Here is a 25,308-nt window from a genome sequence, read left to right as displayed (position 1 = left end):
GATTGAAGATGCTTTTACAGTTACAGTTCTAAAGGCCAGGGCACACCAAGTCGACACCAAACAAATAGCACCAATGAAACCCAACTGTGTTGTTGCCATGCTTCGAACTGACCAATAAGCAGCCAAACTGTTTTTTTAAGGAGATATTAAGAAGAAAGCCGAAAACCTGTCACCATTCACTTCCACAAAAACAAATACTATTGAAGTCAATGGTTACAGGTTTTTCCAGCATTGTTAAAAGTATCTTCTTTTGCGTTAAACAGAATAGAGAGACATGTAAAGGTCTGAAATAAGTAAAGGGTGAGCAAATGATCACATGATTTTCATTGAGTGTACCATCCCTTTAACATATTTCTATAATTATAAAATGCACTTAAACAACTGATAGTACCATATTCAATGCTTTGTAAATTAATTAATAAATGCACCTTCATTATTAAGACCACTTGGATTAAATATGTTAAGAACATCTCTTTCTCTCTTTCTGTTTGCCATCTTACAGAAATATCACACCCCAAAAATGAAAGTGTTTGTCAGGCTGGAGAGAGAGAACGTAGCTGGACTGTGCTAGCTTTGAGTCGTAGCCTCGTACAGGAAGTGATGAATGGGCTAAAGCGGGAGCGATCCATCACGAGCAGGAGTATTAATTAATGTTGTAGGAGGAATGCCAGAAAGACCTGTTTCACATCAGCAAAACCAAAGAGAGAAAGAGAACGAGAGAGAGACCTCGGTTTTCCAGCACTAGCACAAATTTTAGCCTCTCCAGCAACAAAGGCTAAGTAAGCTAAGTGCAGTGTTTGTGTTTACAGAAGCATGAATGTTTAATATATTTAGATACATATCCAGACAGGGGTGTAATTGGGTTGACACACAGGACATCAGCTGCAAATGTCATCTCGTTGATTCAGACTGTGATTTTTAAATATTTAAAGCTGCAACATTAGCATTTAGATATACACAACCTATTTTTTTTTTATTTAACCTATTTTGTAACGTAGAAAAATATCAAATGCTAATAGAAGACTGTTTACACCTGCTGCTAACATGCATCAAGACTAACGCATACCTGTCAACATTGGAATGTGAAAATAAGGCATATCCCCTGTAGTATAAATAGTATACATTAGAAAAAGCTGCAAATAAACTAGCAATCAGTTTAGCATACTACATTCAATAGCTACATTAAGGGGGAAATGTTGTCTGTAATTAAAAGGAATGAGGGAATCCTGCTGTTTTTATATTCATTTTAAAGTGCATTCATGCCTAAATAAAAAGAAAGCACACAACAGATTCACATATAAGCACAAGGGGCATCCCCTGGTGGTTCGGCGGTATGGGTTGTGTATAAAGAGGATCGGCTCTTTAGTGTTTATTGACACCCTTCATAGAAAGATTAAACATATGGGAGAATTATGGGAAAATATCTTTATGGGATAATAGCACGAAAGAATTGTAAAATACGGTAGAATCTCGAGAAAAACAGAAGGGTTGATAGGTAAGCTAACATGAGATGTTTTACTGTAACTTATATGTAATACCAGGTGTAAATACAGTAGCCCGTTGAAAAATCAATCACTAAGATTAATATTATACATTTTATTTATGAATAATTATTATTGTGGCGTCTTGGTGGTTCAGTTGGTAACACGATCGCCTCACAGCAAGAAGATCACTGGTTCGAGCCCCAGCTGGGTCAGTTGGCATTTCTGTATGGAGTTCGTACTTTCTCCTTATGTTCGCGTGGGTTTCTTCCGGGTGCTCCGGTTTCACCCAAAGTCCAAAGACATGCGGCACAGGTGAATTAAAAAAGGTAAGCTGGCGGTTAAAAAATGGTGGTTAATTTTGCTGTGGCGACCCCTGATTAATAAAGGGACTAAGTCGAAAAGAAAACCAATGAATTCTCATTGTCTAACAGAACCAGACAATTCTTTAAGAGATTTTTTAACTGAATATAATAATATACAAATGGAGATATGTTCAATTTGTATTTTATGTTTGCTAAATAAAATAATTTTTATTGTTTGTATTAATAATTTGGCGAGGTAGCTAAATAAAAGTACAATGGTTAAATAAATTCAACTGTTATTTTTTAAGTTCATAAAAAAGTTAAATGTCAACAATTATCTATACCTAATGATTTGGAACATTATTGTTGATATGTATATTATTATATCACCCAGCCCTTTTTAGAATAGACATTTTTAAATATCCTTTAATTTATAAAAACGTAAAAGAATTACACTTATTTGAAATAGAAATATTTTGTATTATTCTCTGATGTGACCATTTTAAAACATCTTTCTGATTAAAAGATCTTTAAAAATTACAAAACGCTAGTATAATACAACTCATGTTTTAGATCCACACAGATGCATAGCACTTTAAATAACAAATAAAAATCCTGCGCCCTTGACTTTGAACCAGCTTTTAGTTGGTCAATGACATGGTCTACTTCAGTTGCCTCAAAATAGCAGCGCACCAATTATGTACCTTAACACACCTCCTTTTCAGACCAGCATGCCCATGGGCCCATGAATGGGCACGAATGCATTTGCAAAAATGAGATCTGTGATTAGCTGTAACCAAAGCCGTGTAAGATAGGGCTCTAGATGTTGGAATCTTGTACACAACATGCTTTTGGGTAATTCAAAATACTTACAGATATTTTATTATATATTAATATTCAGTCATTAACCCTCTGGAGTCTAAGGCCAGATAAATGTGACCCAATCCCGATTTTTTGCTCATATATGACACAGATCGGATCTGTTCAATGACCGTGTAAACACGAAAAAAATGCATGCATTCGCATATTTAGAGATCGGTTTCAGGCCTCCTTCATATGTGGAAATAAATCAGATAAAGATCGGATATGTGACAATGCGACTGCCATTTAAACAGGCAGATCAGATTTGAGGCATTCCGTTCTGTACATCATTAAGTGAAGTTTATTCATAAACTAATTTCAAGAGGATCACATGCTTATGATTTATCACGGCCGGTCTTGCATTTGCTAATCACTATCTTCCAATCATATGAGCAGTAAGCTACTATAAATTGCCACAGTTTTCAGGTCACTTTATCTTCGTTTGGAAGAAACTCCCCTCCTCCCCTATTCTCCTCCTTTACCTCTGATTGGTCGGCACGGCGGCCCAGTGGTTAGCACTGTGAGCCCCACAGCAAGAACACTGCCAGCCCTGGTTCCACAGGACCGGTGGGTGTTTCTGTGAGGAGTTTGTATGTTCTCCTCATGTTTGCGTGGGTTTTCCCCGGGTTCTCCGGTTTCCTCCCACCATCCAAAGACATTCAACATACATAACAATCAAGCTTTTGTTTAACCCCTTGTGTTCCCTTAGCTACCGCAGCAGGGGAGTTCTGAGATCCACCGAGCTCAGGCTCCCCTCTCGCTCTGCCAACGGAAGGAAGCCTCGGGCTCGAGGAGCCCTTGAGCTCGGGACTCTCTCCTGGGACAGCATGCCAAACAAGCTTTTTATAAATCATCAGCTAAGTGTGAACTCTTGAAACTTGCGACAATGTGGTGCTTCTCCGCGGTTTAATGACTGAAAGAAAAGCGTGTGTGGAGATGCCGATGCGGTAAACAACATCAGAGGAAACACAGAGCATGAAAGTGGTCAGTCGCCACAATTTGCTCCCACCAGACCTGAGATCTCTCTCGTACCCACAAACTCCTCTGAATGGTGGAGGACATCATACAGCTCATAAACCATAAGCGCAAGCTGCGATGACGGCCCTTTTCCACCTCCTCCTCAAAATCATTTTAAAGTTGGACGAACTTCATGTTGTAACTTTTGCTTTTTGTCGCTATTAATACACGCACTGCGGGCTACACATAGAATAACTTTATTCTCTCTAACACCAGTGCGCACAGGCAAAGGCTACATCTTCAACTACACACACACAGATCAGGATCATACTATTACATAAACTGTGTGGGGGTAATTCTGGACTGAACCATTCACTGCTTATACTACACTTTGCATATTTCGCAGAGCTAAAAACAAGACAATTTCTTCCATCGTGGCAAGTGTGGCACAGATGCTAGAACCCACATTTATGCATGCGCGACATCATAAATTGTATGGCAAGTGTAAATGCATGAATTAGATATGGGTGACAATTAAAACAACGTGTAAACAGACAGGCAAACAAATCAGATATAGACAACAAATTGGAATTGGGCATCAAGAGCTGATAGTGTAAACGGGGCCTAAGGGTGTTTTAGGGGTAGGCATGGGATGATAAATGTTTTCAAGGTATACTGCGGTTTGGAAAAGTCAAGGTTTTAAAACCGCCAACATTTTCCGCTACTGTTCCTAAGGTATGTGTAAGATTTTTTATTTACATTTTTTTGTTGTTGTTGTTTTTTAGGACAACAGTATCTCAATAGAAAAATGTCCAAAGATGCTGTTTTAAATTGTAAAGAAATCTGTGTTTTAGTAACAGATGAAGACAGCAGAAGTCAATTATTCTTTTGAATTATTTAGCCTGACATGTTTACTGCTCCAACATGTTTTAAATCATTCAAAAAATAAAATATTTTGTTTTTAAAGTGGAAAAAAAAAGTTTTGTTTTTTACCCAGACATTTAAAAAAGAATATATTTTAGAGCAGTAATAGCAATACCATGATACCGTCAAACTGTGATATTTTTATTGAAGGTCATCATACTGTCAGAACTTTATACCGGCCCGTGCCTATTTAGGGGACAGTGCAAGTTTAGATATGACCTAGCATTTGTCATTTTCTCAAATGCTTATCAATATAAGCAGAGGCTGAAGTGGAATACCAATGTAAACAGCACAAACTGGGCTACAATAATACAGTAGCAACATTTATGTACAAGACTGTGTTTTTCGAGAAAGAAGCGTTTATGCGTGGTAAAAGTCACTGAAATAACTACATGAAAAACACACTGAATTTTTGTTCACAGGACTTTTGAAAACTGTATATTTTAGCCTAAAATAAAAGATAATTTAATAAGTGAACAATATCTTTCTCAACCATATTCACAAAAAAATACTTTGCTTATTCTTCACATCATGACCAAAACAATAACCGCTGGAATCCACACAATAGAGCTCTATTCATCTGCTCAGTGAATATAACTACAAGCAGTTCATAATTCCAGGCCCAAAGCCTCTATTGAGCAAGACTCATCAGCTCATTTATTAACACTCCTTAACGGGCCGGCTGGCCAGCTGCCTATGAAAAATAAAGCCTGTCATTTATTAGCAGTGTAATTAGCTACATCCACCAACAAACCCCCAAGACGAAACTGCTTGTTCACCTCACCGGCAATTCCACACTTTGTTAAATCTGCATTTTCTCTTGTGCTTTGTAAAGTCATAAGAAGCTGTGCTTAGAAAAGTCTCAGGAAGCCAAGCCCGTGAACCCTGGCGTCTCTGCAGTAATTCAACCGTTCCTCATTACGACCACTATAACCAGGCTGATGGATGCAGAACACATCCATCACTCCACCATGCAGCTCCGAAAGCAGGTCAAACATTACAGGAGGGGAATTATCACTGCCCATCATTTTTTTTTTCCCCCAGACATTAAATGTGGCATTTATCACAAGGCTGGTCCCCAATCTGCTGCTTACAAAGTTCCTCGTCGAATAGCGATAGTGTGAGAATAAAAAACTCTCCTTGGACCATTTAAGAGAGGCACAACTTATAGATGCGGCAGAAGGCTGTGTCTGATAATTAATTGAACAGGGTTTTATGTTCAAAGCAATGAATTCTAACGCCCTTGTGAGTTCTTACTTTAACTTTTATTTTTTCCTCAATGAACAATAGATTGAGGATTCCTTACAATGTATTTTCCAACTGAACTTTGTCCCCGGTCATTTGGGTCATATTTGCGTTTATGCATTATTCAAATGAAAGCCAATAATGAGTGTGGAGCTTTGTGTACTCGTTCATTTGTTCTAATGCTGACTGATCTGGAATGCTCTGAATGCATTCTAGGGGCCCTAATCATACACCTGGTGCAATGCGGGCCAGGTGTGAGGCAAGTGTTATTTGCTAGTTTCAGCCTGGTGAGGGTTTACTTTTTATGTCCGACACCTTGTTGTTAAAAAAACATTCGTGGGCCGGCAGGTTTGAAAAGAAGTTGTCACATTTTTGAGCCAACTGAAACAGACCACATCATTGACCAATGCCATTTTTTTGGTGTTGTTTTTATGTAAAGAACTCATTAGTGATATGCACCTACTTACATACATGCATACATACATACATATGCATATATATATATATATATATATATATATATATATATATATATATATATATATATATATATATATATATATATATATATATATACACGAGCAATATCACACGAGTAACAGTGCGATATGGCTGTATATCGGCACTGGTGGGAGGCATGCGTTGGCACGAGGCCGCAAGCATATCGCACTGCTACGAGTGTGATATTGCGTTTATACAACAGTTTGACGGCATAAATGTGTATATAAAGACAAAATCAAACATGGAGGGTCTCAAAAACCCTTTTGAATGAGGCAATACTTTCTTCCGGATTTAAATCATAAGCTGACAGTTAAACAGTTGAGCGTGCATCTTTTAAACTTCAGATCTGTAGTGTCTGCTTTTTTCTGGCTGTATGTGGGCGGAGTAATACACAAAGGGTAAAGAGGCTGTAGGAGTTCTGATATTGCAGAATATCGCACAGCTATCAGCCAATCAGATTTGAAAACCAGACAGAACTGTTGTGTGTATTCGCGAATTCTGTATCAGTTAAGTAACACATTTCCGGTGGCGCTGCACTGCTGGCGACACGGGCACTTGTTGCTGCTGACGTTTTTTTGTGAAATTACTTTTGAACTTGCTGGTATACTTAATTATTTAAACTTTGTGGCGGTACACTGGTACTTTAGTAGTTTCGGGTGCAATATCAGTATGACGACTTTCGTAGAACTCTTTATTGGCCTGCTAATAATCGGGTACCTGTTTTCTGCCGGCTACACGCACATAACAACGAATAGCGACCTGATCATGGTATACACAAGAGAGGACTTGCTTCAGCTTCGGTCAGCCGACTTTGGTGCACCACCTAACCTTCCCGACTGTTTGAGAAACAGGGTGACGGCGAGTACATGTCGTCGGAAAAGAGGTCACAGAGGCGGCGTCCGGCGGCGTTTTCGCCGACGTGGAAACAGACCCCCGTTACCTGCAATTATTCTAAGTAACGTCAGATCATTGCAACAGAAGATGGATGAACTGCGCATCAAAGCTAGAGCCTGCTTTGAGTATCGAGAGGCGGGTCTCCTGGCACTGACTGAAACATGGCTTCGTCCGGAGATTCCGAGTTCACTGGTAGAGGTACAAGGCTTTTCTCTAATTCGAGCCGATAGATCTGCCGCCTCAGGAAAAAGCAGAGGAGGTGGAATCTGCGTTTATGTGAATGAGCGTTGGTGCAGTCACATAACAATTAAATCTGCAGTATGTAATCCGGATATTGAGCTCTTATGCTTGAGTTTGAGACCTTTCTACCTCCCAAGAGAATTCGGGAATATATTAATCTGTGTGGCTTATGTTCCACCTTCCGCTAAGGCAGCTATAGCCGCCAGTGCTATAAGAGACTGTATTCAAGACCAACTTGAACGTACACCAGGAGCGCCGGTGTTTATTCTTGGTGATTTTAATCATTGTAAATTGGAGACTGTTCTTTCTGGATATGATCAATATGTTAAAGACAATACAAGAGACAAAAATGTTTTAGACAAATGCTATGGGAACATCAAAGAGGCATACACGTCCAGGGTAAGACCTCCCCTTTCAAACTCTGATCACAATACTGTGTTTTTAATTCCTACGTATAAGACTCTTTTAAAGAAAAATAAACCCGTGGTGAAGACTGTGAATGTTTGGTCAGAGGACAGCGTTGAAGCCTTGAAAGGCTGTTTTCTCTGTACTGACTGGGAAGTTTTTCATAGCGAAGATATTAATGAAACTGCCACGGTAATAACAGATTATATTAATTTCTGCACTGAGAATGTGATACCAAAAAAGGAGATAGTCATCTATGCCAACAATAAACCATATATCACAAAGGACATTAAAGATTGTACTAAGAGGAAGAAGTTGGCCTTTCATAATCATGATCATCAAGGATTAAGAGTTACTCAGAAGGAGTTAAATGGATTATTAAGAGACGCTAGGATAAAACATAAACAATGCCTGGAGAATAGACTAGACATGTCTAATTCTAAACAACTGTGGGACTCTATGAAATCTATGTCCAATATGCAGTCTTTTACTCCCTCTATTTCTATTTTTGATGACTCACAGAAAGTGAATGAGTTGAATGACTTTTTCTTAAGATTTGAGAATTGTGAATACACCCCAGTCAACAGTTCGGAGGTAATGTCTCCTAGAGGTGTTACTTATGATAGGCCACTGATTGATCCTAGGCAGATAAATTTTTATTTTAAACATATTGGCTCAAATAAATCTGCAGGTCCAGATGGAATTTTGCCATACACTGTTAAATGCTGTGCTGATGAACTGACTCCAGTTTGGGTTCCCATATTTCAAAAATCCTTAGACTCTGGTATTGTTCCTAGTTTGTGGAAAAAATCATTAATTGTTCCTGTTCCTAAGTTGGCGAGGCCCTCTGAGTACAATGATTTTAGACCGGTGGCATTAACATCTGTTATCATGAAATGTTTTGAGAAATGTGTGGTGTCCATTGTAAAATCAGAAGTTGCTAGTAATTTAGATCCTCTACAGTTTGCCTATAGGTATGGCAGAGGTACTGAAGATGCAGTTAATAGTATTTCGCACTTGATTCTTAAGCACTTAGACAATCCTAAAGCTTATGCTCGACTGCTTTTTATTGATTTTAGTTCCGCTTTTAATACGATCCAACCACATTTATTAATTGAAAAGATGGAACAGCTGAATATAAACCCATTCATATGCAAATGGTATTTCTCATTTTTAACAAACAGAACTCAGGTTGTCAAGGTTAAAAACATCTGTTCAGAGGAAAAGAACAGTAGTACTGGGGTTCCACAAGGCTGTGTCAGTTCACCTATTCTTTTTACACTTTTTACAAATGAATGTATAAGTAAGCATTCACAGAATTTTATTTTTAAATACTCTGATGACACAGCCATTTTAAGTTTACTTTATGAGAAGGATGATATTGGGGTTATATATCAGTCAGAAATTAGTCAGTTCATTGATTGGTGTGATAGAAATAAGCTAAAAATAAATACTAAGAAAACAGAAGAGATGGTATTTGACCCAAAGTGCATAGGTGACCATCGTCAAGTGGTTGTACATGATGATCCTATTACTCAGTCAGAAACCTATAAGTACTTGGGCATTCATATCGACAGTTCTTTCACATGGAAAACACACATTGATTGGGTTTGTTCTCGTTTACACCAGAGATTGTATTTTTTACGGAGGTTGCGTCTTTTTGGAGTCAACAAGAAGCTCATGATGCTGTTTTATAAAGCAGTTCTTGAAAGCATTGTCAGGTATGGCATTACAGTGTGGTTTGGCAACCTTTCTGTTCAGTGTAAATCTAAACTGATGCATCTCTTAAAGACAGCATGGAAAATTGTCGGGCACAATGAAAATTTTAATCCTCAAGTTTTATATGAGAACTGTGTCCTCAATCAGGTGGATAGGATTGTAAAGGATCCAACTCATTTTTTGTTTCCCCAGTACGAACTGCTTCCCTCTGGTAGAAGATATAGAGTCCCAAAGTGTAGGTTAAACCGTTACAAGAAATCCTTTGTACCTGTGTCAGTGGGTTTACTTAATAAGAGTATATCTTAATTGGCACCATAAATTTTGTAATTGTTGTATTTTATACTGTTTTTTATTGCTTGTTTTAGTGAGTGTCTGCAGCAATATGGCGATGCCCAAAACAAATCTCCTGTCAAGGACAATAAAGTTTTACTACTACTACTACTACTACATCCAACCGGTTATTACGTACTGACATCATTTATCTCATATGCGCTATGTCGCAATAGAATACTATGGCGAAGGAGAAGAGCAGGAGTTATTAAAGCGCAGAAACTCTGCACAATTCACTGTGTGTGTTTGCTGGACCGTCATTCACTGACACTGAAGTTACAGCAAGAGCCCCTATTGTACTGCTGTGGTGAAAATGAAGGTAAACTCCATCTCTCTCTCTCTCTCTCTCTCTCTCTCACTGTGCCCCATTTTACCTGACATTGTGAGCATGTCTGCAGTGCAAGTTTTTTGCATTGTGTCCATCATAGATCAGCTGTGATCGCCACGTCCATTTATCAGTATCACTTATCGGTGAACATCGCCAGCACGCTAAGAGATAATTGCAGCCCTTTTGCGTGACCAATCATAGATCGCTCGCTCAACAACGCTTAAACAGCAAGCAGGATAAGATTTAAGTTTATTTGCTTTAAATGCTCATGTTGTTCTGTTCAGTTATAAAAATGTTATACAAATAAAAATTGTAGTACAAGAACTGCTGTGCTGTGAAGTAAAATATAAGATTATGTATGGATGGTAAGCATCGTCAATGCACCAAGATATTGATTTCAATCGAATCAATGGCATGATTAATGGGGGGGGGGGGGGGGGGGGGGGGGTTGTTGTCATCGTCGTCGTCGTCGTTGTTGTTGTCACGCGAGAACTGAAGAGCGGTGTTGTCGCACGCGTTATGATCAGCGGTGTTGTCGTGTGCACTATGGGGGGTGGGGGGGTTGTGCACGCGTACTCAAGAGTGGTGATGTCGCGCGCCTACTGAAGGGCGGAAGGAGGGAGGGGGCTGTGTCGCAGGGGCACTTTTGATCATTTTGGAAGGGCACTTTCTATCCAAGACTAAAAAGGGCATGTGCACTGCACAGGTTAAGCTCTATGTGTGCACGTGCCTGCAGTTGAAGTCAGAATTATTAGCCCCTCTGAATCATTAGCCTCGTTTTTATTTTTTTTCCTCCAATTTCTGTTTCACGTAGAGAAGATTTTTTTGTTTGTTATGTAGACTACCGGAATAAAATATAGCTTAAAGGGGCTAATAGTTTTGACCTTAAAATTGTTTTAAAGAAATTAAAAACAGTTTTTATTCTAGCCGAATTAATACAAATAAGACAAATATTATTAGACATACTGTGAAAATGTCCTTGCTCTGTTAAACATAATTTGAGGAATATTTAAAAAAGAAAAACAAATCAAAAGTGGGCTAATAATTCTGACTTCAACTGTATTTATATACAATAGAAGTAAGAATTATTAGCCCATTTATTTTTTTCCCCAATTTCTGTTTAACGGAGATATTTTTTCACCACATTCCTAACAATAATAGTCTTAATAACTCATTTCTAATCACTGATTTATTTTATCTTTGCCATGATGACGGTAAATAAAATTTGAGTAGATGTTTTTCAAGACACTTTTATACAGCCTAAAGTGACATTTAAAGGTTTAACTAGGTTAATTAGGTTAACTAGGCACAGGCAGGTTACGGTAATTAGGCAAGTTATTGTATAACGGTTTATATGATGGTTATATGATGGTTTGTTCTGTAGACGATAAAAAAAAAAAATGCCTAAGGGGGTAATAAATTTGACCTTAAAATGGATTTTTACCAATAAAAACTGGTTTTATTCTAGAGAAAAATAAAACTAATAAGACTTTCTTTAGAAGAAAAAAATATTATAAGACATACTGTGAAAATTCCTTGCTCTGCTAAACATCATTTGGAAAATATATTTTAAAAAAATCTAAGGGATAGCTAGCTTATTACACCTACAGGGATGCACAGCAGAATGCACACATCTTTACATATGAAAATTAAAGGATTAAAATGTCAAATTATTATTGTTGACATAAATATACATACTTTAACTCTGTCCATGCCTTCACTTATGGGGCTTGGTGGAATTCAACTCATTCTTTAGATGGTCTGTTTGCTTGTGCATGAGCAGATTTGTTTCCTCGGTAGTAAAGCGTTTTTCCACTTTTCCTCTCCAAGTCTGCCATGTAGTCTACCATGTAAATAGCAAATGCACAATGACTACCATTATGCCCAAAACACTCTCATAATTTATTACACAACCTTATAGATCATGAGCTGAGTGCACCAACCATGTTTCCAGTCCTTAAAATACTAGAAGTGTGTTCAGGCATGCCTTAAGTGGACTTGCACTTTGCACTTTAGACCAAGGTCTTTAAACTAGAGTCCCATGAGTGTTTTCACACTTGGCAGGTTTGATTTAATTAAACGTAGCACTGATGCAATATCTCAGTAATTTTGCTTTGTTTCAACACTACCACATAAACCTTGGAGCCCACAAAAACAAGCAAGCTGAAACTGCTTCTTTTCCCTTGAAACTAACTTTTAAATTGTCAGGATCTTTTGACATACAAGAGGCCATTGTTCTACAAAAGCATCCTGTACGTTTCAGAACACAAAACTTTGTTCAGAGATTCATGCTGTAGTGGTAAATAACAAGAGAAGCAAGCACAGGTCTACACAGAAAGGACGCCCAAATAAATCGGAATGACTTATTGACTTATTAACATAACCACAAGTCATTTAAAAACCTTAAAGTGATGAATACTTACAGATGAATCTTGATATCCATGCCAAAAGTTTGCAAACACGTTTTATTCTCATAAATCTTTACTTACACGTTTATTTTGTGCTCATACACAGAGTTGACGGATCAGACCTAATGACAGCTACTGATGTATACGAGTCATTTTACATGGATATGTCGCCACAAAATTAGATTTGCGCCATTGTAAACCGAAATGACACTGCGTCTGAGCTTTCAGCTGATTATTTCCCAGTTGTCTCTTATAATAGGACTCGTCTGTGCTGTATGGCTTGCTTCAGTCTATGTTTTATGCCTTATTTTTTCCTTTAGAATAATAAATACAGCCAGCTCCAGAGGTGTCCTGAAATATTTCATGGTTCTCGCCAATGACATTATGCTTGAGTATCTTCTCAGCGGTCCTGGCTGGCTGTATTTGAATTTATGTAGGGCTGTAAAAGTGAAATTGATTTCCGATCAAGCAGAGGAGCTGGACTGGGTCTCATCCAGTCCCATTAGCTCTGCATCAGAGGAGACACGTGTAATTGCTGCCGATCACGTATTAGAGCGAACCCTCGGCGACTGCTGACTGTGCGGAGACAGAAGCAGAGGTAACAAAGACGCCAACACTCATTTAAAAGCTAATTCTGATGTTGTGTGCTGTGTTGCCAATGTAATGCGGCTCTGAGGATTGAAGGCCCTGCAAAATTGGTAAAAAGCAAAGAGCCTCCATTTGTAGAATCTAATGGTCTAAAAACACTTAAGACAAGACTTAATAATGAATGAATGTGAGCTTATTACAACGGAAGCCAAGATGCATTTATTTTAATGATACGACAACACCTTATCTCATTATTCAGTCCTTTTTTCAAGAGATAACCCAATGCTACGTCAAGGCAATTCATCAAATTTTGATTTACAGGCTAATACGTATGAATTTGTACAATCTTATTCATACAATTTAGTACGATTTGCTTATCCACCAATGATAGTTGGGTTAAGAGGGTTTGGTGCTGCTTTTAAAAATCATACATTTTCGTACGACTGAACTGGTTTGAATTTGTAGCCACAAAACTAACAAAACATAAAACAGTTTCGATTCCTTGTGAGATCAGACTGGATAAACCAATATAGGCTCATTCTGGAAACGTAGCCCTATCTACGCTTCTGGAGATGGCGAATTATGTAGCCAAAAGTACGTACTGTATGTAGGGATGGGTACCGAAACTCTGTACTTTATTAGAATCGGTGCTACATTATGGATAAGCTCTGACGCGTAATGGTTCTGCTATCAGTACTGGAGTATTATTGCTGAATAAACATTACTAACAGTAGCATAATTTAGCTGACTAACTTTTCCTAATTTGCGATATTTGATATTCATCTGCACAGTTGGCAATTTACATGAGAAAAGCTCGTGTTTCCAGCAAACGCATCAAGTATAAAAGCCTTCACAGTTCTCGGCTTGCACACACATAGCTTGCGACACAGACTTGCTTAAGACACACAGCTCGTAAGCTTGTGGAGGATACCAAACTGGTTGTGTTTCCCAAGTGCACAGAAACAATGCCCGTTGCAACAAGTGGTTTTCTTGTATAAGCGGAAACGGAAGCTGGCTAAGCATCTTTTAAAAGTGCATTAACTGCAGAAAGACAAACAAAACTGTATTAAAAACCCAGTAAACTCACAAAACACAACTTATTTACTCTTTTCAATTTGTTTTTTTTTTTCCTACAAAAAGTACCAATTAGAGAACCGTTAAAGTACTAAACCGATAAGTGATAACGATAAAAGTAGTAATACTATTAAAACCTTAACCATACCCATGCCTATACATATTGCTGCATTTCATTTTTTAAATAAACACTGTGGGGAAGTATGATACCATTCCTTTTTGCGCTTACCAACCGACCACTTACCTCCATATGGACGGCTTTCCTGATGTTACCAGTTTGTCCTGTTAGCTTGTCATGTACGTCAGCAGACTTGAGACGCAGAGAGTTGACCACAACGATAGGGTTTGATTCCGGTGAGAAACGGTTCCAGAAAGCAGGTAAAACAAAAACAGAATCCAAAAATAATATAAACAAGTAAATAACAGGGTAAGAATGTGGTAAAATCTAAAAATGTGGTAAAAATCAGACAAAGGCTTTTCTTTTTCTGGACTGCTTTTGAAAAATATTGGTTGGGTTTAGGGAAGTGGGTGGGCGGGCCAATCACTACAATTGGTTGGGTTTAGGGAAGGAGGAGGGTGGGTCAGTGAATCAGCCAGCCAGTCAGTCATTCAGTCTGTCAAACAGTCAGTCTACAGCAGCTCTCAGTGGGTTTACGCAAGAACAGCAGGCACGAATGGCACTCATGAGAAAAATTTGAGATCTCAAAAAGCATACACAGCGGCCTCTGGTGGATTCGTGAAAACAAAAACTGCAATAAAACGTAGCTCCTGGGAAGTATTTGGTGGTCTCCAGAAATGTATACAGAGGTAAGTTTCTTAGAATGACTTGAAAGTATATGCGATACTATACATGCATATACATTCACCGGCCACTTTATTAGGTACACCTTACTAGTACCAGGTTGGACCCCCTTTTGCCTTCAGAACTGCCTTAATCCTTCATGGCATAGATTCAACAAGGTACTGGAAATATCCCTCTGAGATTTTGGTCTATATTGACTTGATAGCATCATGTAGTATCCATAATGCGCATCTCCTGTTCCACCACATCCCAAAGGTGCTCTATTGGATTGAGATCTGGTCTGAGATGATTCGCGCTTTATAACATGGCACTCTATCTTGCTGGAAGTAGCCATCAGAAGAAGGGTACAGTGTGGTCATAAAGGGATGGACATGTTCACCAACAATACTCAGGTAGGCCGTGGCATTGATCAATTGCTCAAGGCTCAATTGGTACTAATGGGGCCAAAGTGTGCCAAGAAAATATTCCCCATTACACCACCACCACCACCACCACACTATTAATAATACTATTATTATACTGTAATTACAATGAAAAATATGTTTAAAAAAATACTAAAAATTGTTAATAATTGGACTATATTTATGACAACATTTCTTACCAATCACAAACTGAGTTAAGATTCAGGTTTGTATGTTTATTATGGCAATCCCTGTCGTTTGGTGACTTCTCCATGCTTGCCCTGCTTTTGAAAGCAAGTATGACATCACATTCCATCACCTACTGTATCTCTTCCAGCTTTTGTAACCATGTCCTCTGTTTATTACTTAAACAGCTGTAAATGAGGTTGATGTTATTAAATACTTGCCAATATTTACAACATATGCTCATTTTGAAAACGTACCCCTATATACATTTCTTGAGGTTGCAAATTATGTAGAGGTATGTACAGTATGGCTGCATTTCGTCTTTCAAATGAACGCTATGGGGCGGAATGACGCCGTTCCTTTTCATGCTTACCAGCTGACCGCTTACCTCCATATGTATGGCTTTTCCGCTGTTACCAGTTTGTCCAGTGGCTTGCTGTGTATGTCGGCGGACTTGTGACATTAAAATGGGGTTGACCACAAGGACGAGGTTCAAATCCGGTGAAGAACGAATCTAGAAAGTAGGTAAGACAAAAACAAAAGCCAAATAAATTAAATAAACAAGTAAATAAACAGGGTGAGAATGTGATGAGATCTGAAAACAAGGTAAAAACCTGTGTCTTTTTCTGGATTGCTTTTGAAAACACTGTTGGTTGGGTTTAGGGAAGTGGGTGGTCAGGTCAATCTGTGATTTTGAAAACACTTTTAGTTGGGTTTAGGGAAGGAGGAGAGGGGGTCAGTCGATCAGTCAGTCAGTTGACATCGGCCTCTGGTTTATTTACGTGAGAAAATTAAGTGCGAACAACACTGGCAAGAGAAATTTGAGATCTCAAAAAGCATAAACTGCAAAAAAAAAAAAAAAAAAAAAACCTCCTGGGATGTATTTTGCACTCTCCAGAAATGTATACAGGGATACAAAAACAGAATGAGCCTGAGCTGAACAATTATGAATACGAACAAACTATAAATAATAGGTTTTAATGTTATTCGAATTTGATGGGACAGGTCACTTCAGATTTCAGTATTCTCCCCTATTCAATTAGATAGGGCTTCATTTATATTGAACTGCCTGGAGGCGTTGCAAATATGGCCAGCAAGGGAACAGGTTATTCTTAAAACGACGCTTTTTGTTTGTGTGAAAAGTGCCCATTCTGTCTGTTCTACAACATCAGACTTGTTAAAGCATCTGTTCTCAGTGTATTTGATGTACACTTTAGTAACGATCGATCGCTCATTCGTTCATCATCTAGGCTATACTTGTATCTGCCATCAGACTATCTGAGCCTTTGTTGTCATAATGCATTGCTAAGAGTTGCGTCTTGATTCGCTCTTCACTGACAGACTGTCATTCCAACAGCGTGCGCTTCATGCTTTATTATGAGAGACCATTCAAGACATATTTTACATGCTCACATGCCATCAAAGCCTGCACATACATTCTATCAAATTCTCATGCTCTATTATACTGTCTCACACACTATTAAAGGGTGCCAGAGAATGAAATTAGCTGAATAATGAGTGCTCAGTATGGAAACAACATAGCATGTTGCTGTTTCCATCTCATAATATGGAAATCCTAAAATCCTTGTGAAAAACATTAAAAATTGAACAAAACAACTCTGAGGTCACTCATAGGATCATTAATATTCATGCCCCACATCAGCATTTGATTGGTCACAATGTTTTCTAGTGATATTACAACAATTATAATAGTTGTTCTTATTTTTTTATATTAACACAGCTTATTATATTCTCTATGCAAAGTTAAACTCAAAATTATTTGGAAAAAAAAAAATCATATATATATATATATATATATATATATATATATATATATATATATATATATATATATATATATATATATATATATATATATATATATATATCAAATAATTATTAATTTTTTTATTCTTTTTAAAATATTTACTAAATGATGTTCAACCAAACAAAGATTTTTTTTTTTTCACAGTATTTCCTATATATTTTATTTTTCTTCTGGAGAAAATCTTATTTGTTTATTTCAGCTAGAATAAAATCCGTTTTTCTTTCGTTTTATAAGCATTTTAAGGTCAATATTATTAGTGCCCTTAAACACTATTTTTTTTGTCTAGACAACAAACCACTGTTATACAATGACTTGCCTAAATACCCTAACCTGCCTAATTAACATAATTAATCTAGTCACAAGTTTAAATTACACCTTAAGCTGAATACTTTAAGCTTAAGTATCTTGTTACGTCCCTGTGTTTTGTGATCATTATTATTCTCTCTCTTCTCCCACTTTCATCTCAACAGTTGCTTCTTATTGGCTCACGCTGCTCAGCTGTTTTCTGTGTCCTCCTTGACATCATCACACTGTCTCCAATCCAGCTGCTGCCACCGTGGCATAACAGTGATGACAGGAAGCTACTTGCAAGGCCTCGGATACTTTGCATTTCTGTTTTGTGTGAATCATTTCAATCCATTCAGTCAGTGTGTTTTTGTTATATGTCCATTTTTGTTGTATATTCTCCATGTGTCCGTCGTCAGTTTTACACTCATCTGAGGTTGGAGAGTGGGACAGGTAAGAATGTCACGCGGCATACAGGGGAGAACGTTTCTTGCCTGTGATTTTCAATGTATTTTTGTAAATATGGATTGTTCTATATACATATTTTTGCACTTATTATCCAACGTAATCTCATGGCAATTCGTAACTTTTTGATTTAGTGGCTAATTCGTATGAATTCGTACAATCTAATTCGTACAATTTAGTACGATTTGCTCATCACCCAATGACAGTTAAGTTTAGGTGCAGGGTTGGGTGCCATGCCTTCTTTTTAAAATCTTACATTTTCGTACCACTAAACTTGTACGAATTAGCCACTAAATTGACAAAACATAAAATACTTACGTTTCCTCGTAAAAACAGGCTGTTATAATCATTATCTTTTGTAAATAATACTCACTTTATTGCATTTATTTGTGATATTTTGTCCCTCACTTGTTGATAATATGTGTGTGCCTATGCATTTCATCCAAAATTAATGTTACTCTCCTCCCCCAGTCAGACCACCTTTGAGGTCATTACAATCTTGAAAAGTATCTAGTAAAATAATAATGCAGGAGGGCTAATAACTCTGACTCAAACTGTACACCAGCTTCTAGCTATTCGCAAAACGAAGCTCAAAGCTCTTGAAATATCGGATTGTAAGCCCCCCTTTGCCTCCCCCATCAAAAACAGATTCACTTCGATGATTATTCCTGATTTGCTACTTACAAACCAAAGATTTATACCCCCATTTTTTTCCCCCTGACATTCGACAAATAGATTGTTCCGGGTGGGACCCAACAGGGGCTCTGTGGGACATTTATAACACACAGTGTAATTCATCTCTTCTGAAACACTCGCTCAAGCCTCAAAAAAGCATTATTTTAGCTGTCATCTGCCTCCTTTCTGATCAATAACAGGAAAAGAGAGAGAGAGAAAGCATAAAAAAGATACATTTGATGGAGAAAATTCACTCGGCGGGTGGGAAATGGTGAAAGTGCTCACTTCCTCCGATCTGTGATTAGTTTATATGATTTTCTATGGGCTTCTAAATGATTCAGTCTAACGTGGAGAAATGGAAACTGGTCTAGGATCAGTTAATAAAGATGATCTCTTTACCTTACCCTGAGCTGATCACTTGTTTGTTGTTCTGGGTCTCTCTTTTGAAGCAGATCAAACATGCAACAAAACCTGAAAGAAACAGAGCAAATAAATGAGTTTTGTCTTGTAAGAGAGTTTAAAACAATATAATCACACGTTCATTCATTGAAAGTTTTTCATTCATGGAATATGATAATATTGTTTTGATATTTCAGCGATATTTCAATTTTCTTTTCGGCTTCGTCTCTTTATTAATCCAGGGTCGCCACAGTGGAATGAACCGTCACCTTATCCAGCACGTTTTTACGCAGCGGATGCCCTTCTAGCCACAATCCATCTCTGGAAAACAACCATACACTCTCATACACTACGGACAATTTAGCCTACCCAATTCACCTGTACCGCATGTCTTTGGACTGTGGGGGAAAATGGAGCACCCGGAGGAAACCCACGCGAACTCAGGAAGAACATGCAAACTCCACACAGAAACGTCAACATACCCAGCTGAATCTCGAAGCAGCGACCTTCTTGCTGTGGGGTGACAGCATGACCTACTGCGCCACTGCGTCTCCCTATAGTCTTTTACAGGAAAATTATTTTTTTTTTATATCTTTCTGTAATGTTTTTATTTACGTATTTGGTTCTTTTTTGCACCAGCTCTTTTAATGTAAAGTGAAGATGTACTTATAATGCTAATTTTCTTGTGCATTACTATGTGTTCAATAAAAAAAACAAACACAACAAAGTGCATCTCAACAACTTCCGGTGCACGCTGACTTTATCCACCTGCAATTCATGAGATTGTCTGATATACAGTGGATTTGACTTGACTGATTATCATTACAATGAACTTTGCAGATCTTACATAAATACTCATACAGCACTCGTCTCTGAGTGATTGTGTTGAACGGTTTGATCAAAAGTCCATCAATAGTCTCTCTGTCCTTGTGACACCAGAGCTGCTTCATTTATAATCTCATAGCAGACTTTCTGAAGACTCATCCATACAAGAACAGGAGCTTCATGCATCAATACTACAATACCCGTCTGCATTCACAATGAAGAGGAAGTCATGGTCAGCCAGACACTGCACATCACATGTAAAACAACAGCTTGTCCATGAAGTTCAGAGAATAAATATCTGGAGTTTCTGCTGGAGGTTGTTTGAGGCAACAATGTGCAAACAAATAAATAAATAAATGAAAGAAAGAAAACAAAACTAAGAAGACAATGCCGGGAAAGTAGTGCTATAAAAAATGTGACAATAAAGAGTAATAGACCTAAAACTGAAACCAAACTTTGAATTTTATAAGGTGCACAGTTACAAACGCTGAATACACTTTGGAAGGATTAAAAAGATAGCTTAAATGCATTATTGTATGAATAAATAAATAAATAAATAAATAAATAAATAAATAAATAAATAAATAAATAAATATAAATAATGTTGTGGTGTGTTTGCAACAAAATAAAGGCGGTAACTTCTTGATTTAAATGCAGGGGTGCCCCCAAGTAAACTTTGACCAATGTTAAAATTTAAATGTGGGTGAGGCAGTGGCACAATAGGTAGTGCTGTCGCCTCACAGCAAGATGGTCGCTGGTTCCAACCTCGGCTCAGTTGGCATTTCTGTGAGGAGTTTGCATGTTCTCCCTGCATTTGCGTGGATTTCCTCCGGGTGCTCCGGTTTCCCCCACAGTCCAAAGACATGCTGCAGGTGAATTGGGTAGGCTAAATTGTCCGTAGTGTATGAGGGTGACAGGCCCAGACGACAGGCCGGCTGGAATGTGTAAAAAAAGTCGTTATCATATGGACAAGTCTAAATGGTCGACTTGTTCCAAAAAGCCGACCCCGCAACCATACGAGACTAAGGCCAAAGAAGAAGAAGATTATTAATTTAAATGTACTTATGTAAATTTCCAATGTTTGTATAAATAAATAAATAAATAATTGTTGGTGCCACTGACGTAGCTGATTCACTGTCTCTCCCACCCTCAGTGGTGGATTTAGGCATGGGCAATATGCCTAATGCCAGGGCGGAATCTTGCTGGGGGCGGCACTCGGAGACCCGGAAAAAAAAATAAACACCCCCTAGTACAAGCATTGGGATATGATTTGCTTTATGCAAGTGTGAAAAACGCTGACGATAAACGCAATTGAAAAGCATCCCGTTGTGTACGAGCCTCAATTTGCAAGTCTTTTATGCGATAATTCAGTTTTGCAAATAAGTGAAGTTTCACAAACTAATTTCGAGAGGAGCACGTGATATGATTGTGCACTGCTGGCCACTCATCCGTAATCAGTAATAATCCAATCAGAATGCTCCTAGCTTAATTTATAAATGGATCACTTTCTCCTTATCTTCTTTTTGGAAGAATCCCCCCTTCCACCCCATCTCCTCCTTTTTCTCCCCTTCTAAAAAGGGAGCGATCGAGACCTACCTGATCTCGGATCCCCTGATGTGCTTCTAGACCAGGCAGAAGCCCTGGGCTCAAATATCTCCAAGCTCAGGGTTCTCTCCCAGGACAGCATGCCAAACCTGCTATAAATGCCAAGCATATCTAAGTGGAAACTCTTGAAAGCAAATTGATACGTAGCTAATGATATTTAGTTTTTGGTCCTTCATATGAAAAAACACCCGATTTTGATAAACTGAAATACATTTTGTTTTACATAGCCACTCATATGAATGTTCTTCTCTTTACATATCCTAAATCCCTCTCTGCATCAGTATTGTTTTATTTATTTTCTTAAACTTTTACAATTTCAGATTTATTTTCACATCCAAATATCACAATTACTTTCTTTTTAATGTTTTGATCAATGTAACATTTAATAGAAGAGCATTTATTAGAACTAAATCTTAAATGCACATTTAATAAATTTGCCACAAAACACTTTTTAAAAATTGATTCAGTAATTTTATCATATTTTACAATACAACAATAGCATGACTTTATTTAGATGTTCACACATGAAACTATTACTTTCTCAGTGAACATGCACACAGTATGTATGGTACAGTCACAGTGTTAAGAAAAAGAAAGAAAAAAAAACACTCCAGCACTGAAGACAGTCAGTAGACAGTATACAGTCGAGTTCCAGCAGTCTTCCTGGACTTTGTCCACATTTCATCTCACAGACTGATCGCGTTGAGCTTGTGTGTGTGAAAGGGAGAGACAGAGAAGGGGACAATACTGCATACTCATTAGCAGAGCATGCTGGGATGGCTGTTTATGTCACAACAGGTCGTGATGTCTCCCATGAGGTTTATTCACAACACCTACAGAAAAACGAAAACCTAAAAAGGAGTGGATGGAAAGGCAAGAACTGCGGAGGATCTTATGTACTGTTGTGTCTTTCTGTAACAGTGATGCAATGTTACAGACAGAAAACTACTTTGAGGAAGTTTACGATAATACTAAACTAATGTATACAAGGAAGAGTTCACCAAAATATATATACAAAAATGCTGTTTATTACTCAATCTCAGGCAAGGCACGTACTTGGCTACTTTATACAGTAGAACATTAAATAAGATTTTTAGCTTAAACTTTGGCCCTTATTGATTCCTAAAATTCAAGCCAATGGGTTTGGGCACTTTTAGATTTCTAATATATATTTATACTAATATATATATATATATATATATATATATATATATATATATATATATATATATATATATATATATATATATATATATATATATATATATATATATATATATATATATATATATATATATATATATATATATATATATATATATATATATATACACACACACACACACACACACATACATATACAACAGTTCTGTCGGGTTCTTGGATCTGATTGGCTGATAGCCGTGATATATTTAAGTAATATCAGCACCCGTACAGCCTCTTTACCCTTTGAGTATTACTCCACCCACATACAGCGAGCAAAAAGCAGACACTACAGATCTAAAGTTTAAAAGATGCTTGCTCAGCTGTTTAACTGTCAGCTTATGATTTGAATCCAATGTGGAAGAAAGCAGTTCCTCATACAAAAGGGTTTTTGAGACTCTCCATGTTTGATTTTGTTTTTATATACACAATTATGCCGTCAAACTGTTGTATAAACGCAATATCACACTCGTAGCAGTGCGTTATGGCTGTATATCGGCATTGGTGGGGGCACTAAGGCACGCCTCCCACCAGTGCTGATATACCAACACAATCTCACGGCAATTCGTAACTTTTTCATTTAGTGGCTAATTGGTATGATTTCGTATGATCTAATTCGTACAATTTAGTACGATTTGCTTATCCCCCAATGACGGTTGGGGTTAGGGGTGGGCTCAGGTGCCACGCCTCCTTTTTATAATCGTACCATTTCGTACGACTGAACTCGTACGAATTCGTACGAATTAGCCACTAAACTGGCAAAATGTAAAATACTTACGTTTTCTCGTGAGATCAGGCTGGATATACAGCCATATCGCACTGCTACTCGTGTGATAATGCTCATACACACACACACATTATTTTACTGTAAATGGAATAATTTTATGGTTTGTACTGTATTTTTAATGGTGAAATACTGAAATACAGCTGCCATTTTATTTACAGATAAAACTGTATATATATAAAACCATATGCTTATGGTTGTGTTAACATGGCTGTATGGCAAAAAATGTAGATGTAGATACAGTGATTTACTAACACTATATATATATATATATATATAGTCATGAGAAAGTCGTATAATGAAGCAATCCTCATCACAAACAATGTTTACCAAAAGCAGAAACATATTTATTTAGAGAAGGAGATCAGTGTCATTCACACAACTACTAAACATCATTTATCAACATTAAAAGTAACATAGGGCTCTAATGTACATCTCTGATGGGAAAAAGCAAAAACTAAACAGTAACGTCAGCAAAAAAACAAAAAAAGTATTAAGCAGGCAATTCTGTGAAAGTCAACGTCTGGTTATTTACTGTATTAAGAAACTTTACTGTTAACCACGCTGCAGATTTTTACAGTTTTTAAAATTGATTTATTTTATCATTTAAATCATGACCAATTTTTTACACTGACGATATACTGAGGTCTTATGAAGTGATCAGTCTCTAATTAATGCTGTTCAGTACTGAAATCTCTGCTATGTTTTTAATGCATTAGCTTGTCACATTTCAAAGTTATGTTGTTTTATAGCATTGCCACATTGTAAAATTAATTATAAAAATGAAATAAACTTCTAAAAGTTATTTTTAAAAAATAAAACTGTAAAATGAAATAAACATGAGTGGCTGTGTGTCACATTTGACTCATTTGGTGGTCAAAAGTGAGCAACACCTTGAAATGTAACTGTAACATTTTTGGTTCATTAATGTCAGCTGATTTATTATTACTTAGAGTTTGAGAGGATTGTATGATACTATGTGAGATTTATAGAAAGCTATTTTGTCAATCAATGCAATAAGTGATATTAAATTATAATTGGTATTTTATTCAATCCAATGAATGCAGACTTACCAGTTCATCTGCCTCAATGTTTGACCATGAGGTAGCAAAGCTTGATTTTTATTTAAACAATCCCAAATCATGTCCTTGATTGTAATTCCCACAGCTAATGTGTCAAAAGCCACCCCATTCGGCTAATAAAAACACCATCGTGCGTAAAGTAACGAATTTCGATAGCCCAAAAAAGCTATCCAAAAATAAATAAGTAAACAAAGTAGGCTTCAGCTACTTTACAGCATTAATAGTCAAGCAGCTTGTGCGCTGTGATGGTGAATAACCTGCCAAACACTCTCCTCTCCCAGCTGGACTGCAGGTCTCTGTGGAACAGTCATATCAGAGTGTCTACAGAGTCCACATCTGCGTCAAGACATATGGGCAGACCTGTGAGCCACACACACACATCCACGCGCACCTGCGCTCCCTCTACGCTGTAATTACATTTACTCCTCTATTTCTGGGTACCACAGCGCACGCACACACATAAACACACTCACCAGGGTGATCAGAGACTTCACTTTCAGCTGCTTGT

At 37.5% G+C, this 25,308-nt stretch overlaps 1 protein-coding gene across 2 annotated transcripts; it reads left to right on the top strand.

Annotated features, from left to right (window-relative positions):
• The first annotated feature begins 6,649 nt into the window (after nt 1–6,649).
• On the top strand, nt 6,650–20,004 carry LOC147847010 (uncharacterized). 2 transcript variants are annotated; one of them, XR_015476949.1, is made up of 4 exons: nt 6,650–7,807; nt 10,039–10,181; nt 17,948–18,215; nt 19,544–20,004. XR_015476949.1 is itself a non-coding variant. In XM_087237702.1 (2 exons), the coding sequence occupies exons 1-2, from the start codon at nt 6,944–6,946 to the stop codon at nt 9,898–9,900; spliced, it is 867 nt and encodes a 288-aa protein (XP_087093828.1). In that variant the 5' UTR covers nt 6,764–6,943; the 3' UTR covers nt 9,901–9,970. The 2 variants fall into 2 exon arrangements, 1 of the variants encoding a protein (XP_087093828.1); XM_087237702.1 differs by lacking the exons at nt 10,039–10,181; nt 17,948–18,215; nt 19,544–20,004 and adding an exon at nt 9,898–9,970 and having other exon boundaries at nt 6,764–7,807.
• The last annotated feature ends 5,304 nt before the right edge of the window (nt 20,005–25,308 follow it).

Source organism: Danio rerio, chromosome 1, assembly GCF_052040795.2.
Source record: "Danio rerio strain M-AB ecotype USA chromosome 1, GRCz13ab, whole genome shotgun sequence".
Taxonomy (NCBI): Eukaryota; Metazoa; Chordata; class Actinopteri; order Cypriniformes; family Danionidae; genus Danio; species Danio rerio.
Note: the sequence above shows the minus strand (reverse complement) of the source record. Positions and strands in the feature narration are given on the sequence as shown.

Bases quoted from the DNA above. Each gene is read 5' to 3' on its own strand.
- LOC147847010 (XM_087237702.1), top strand. From the start codon at position 6,944: ATGACGACTTTCGTAGAACTCTTTATTGGCCTGCTAATAATCGGGTAC.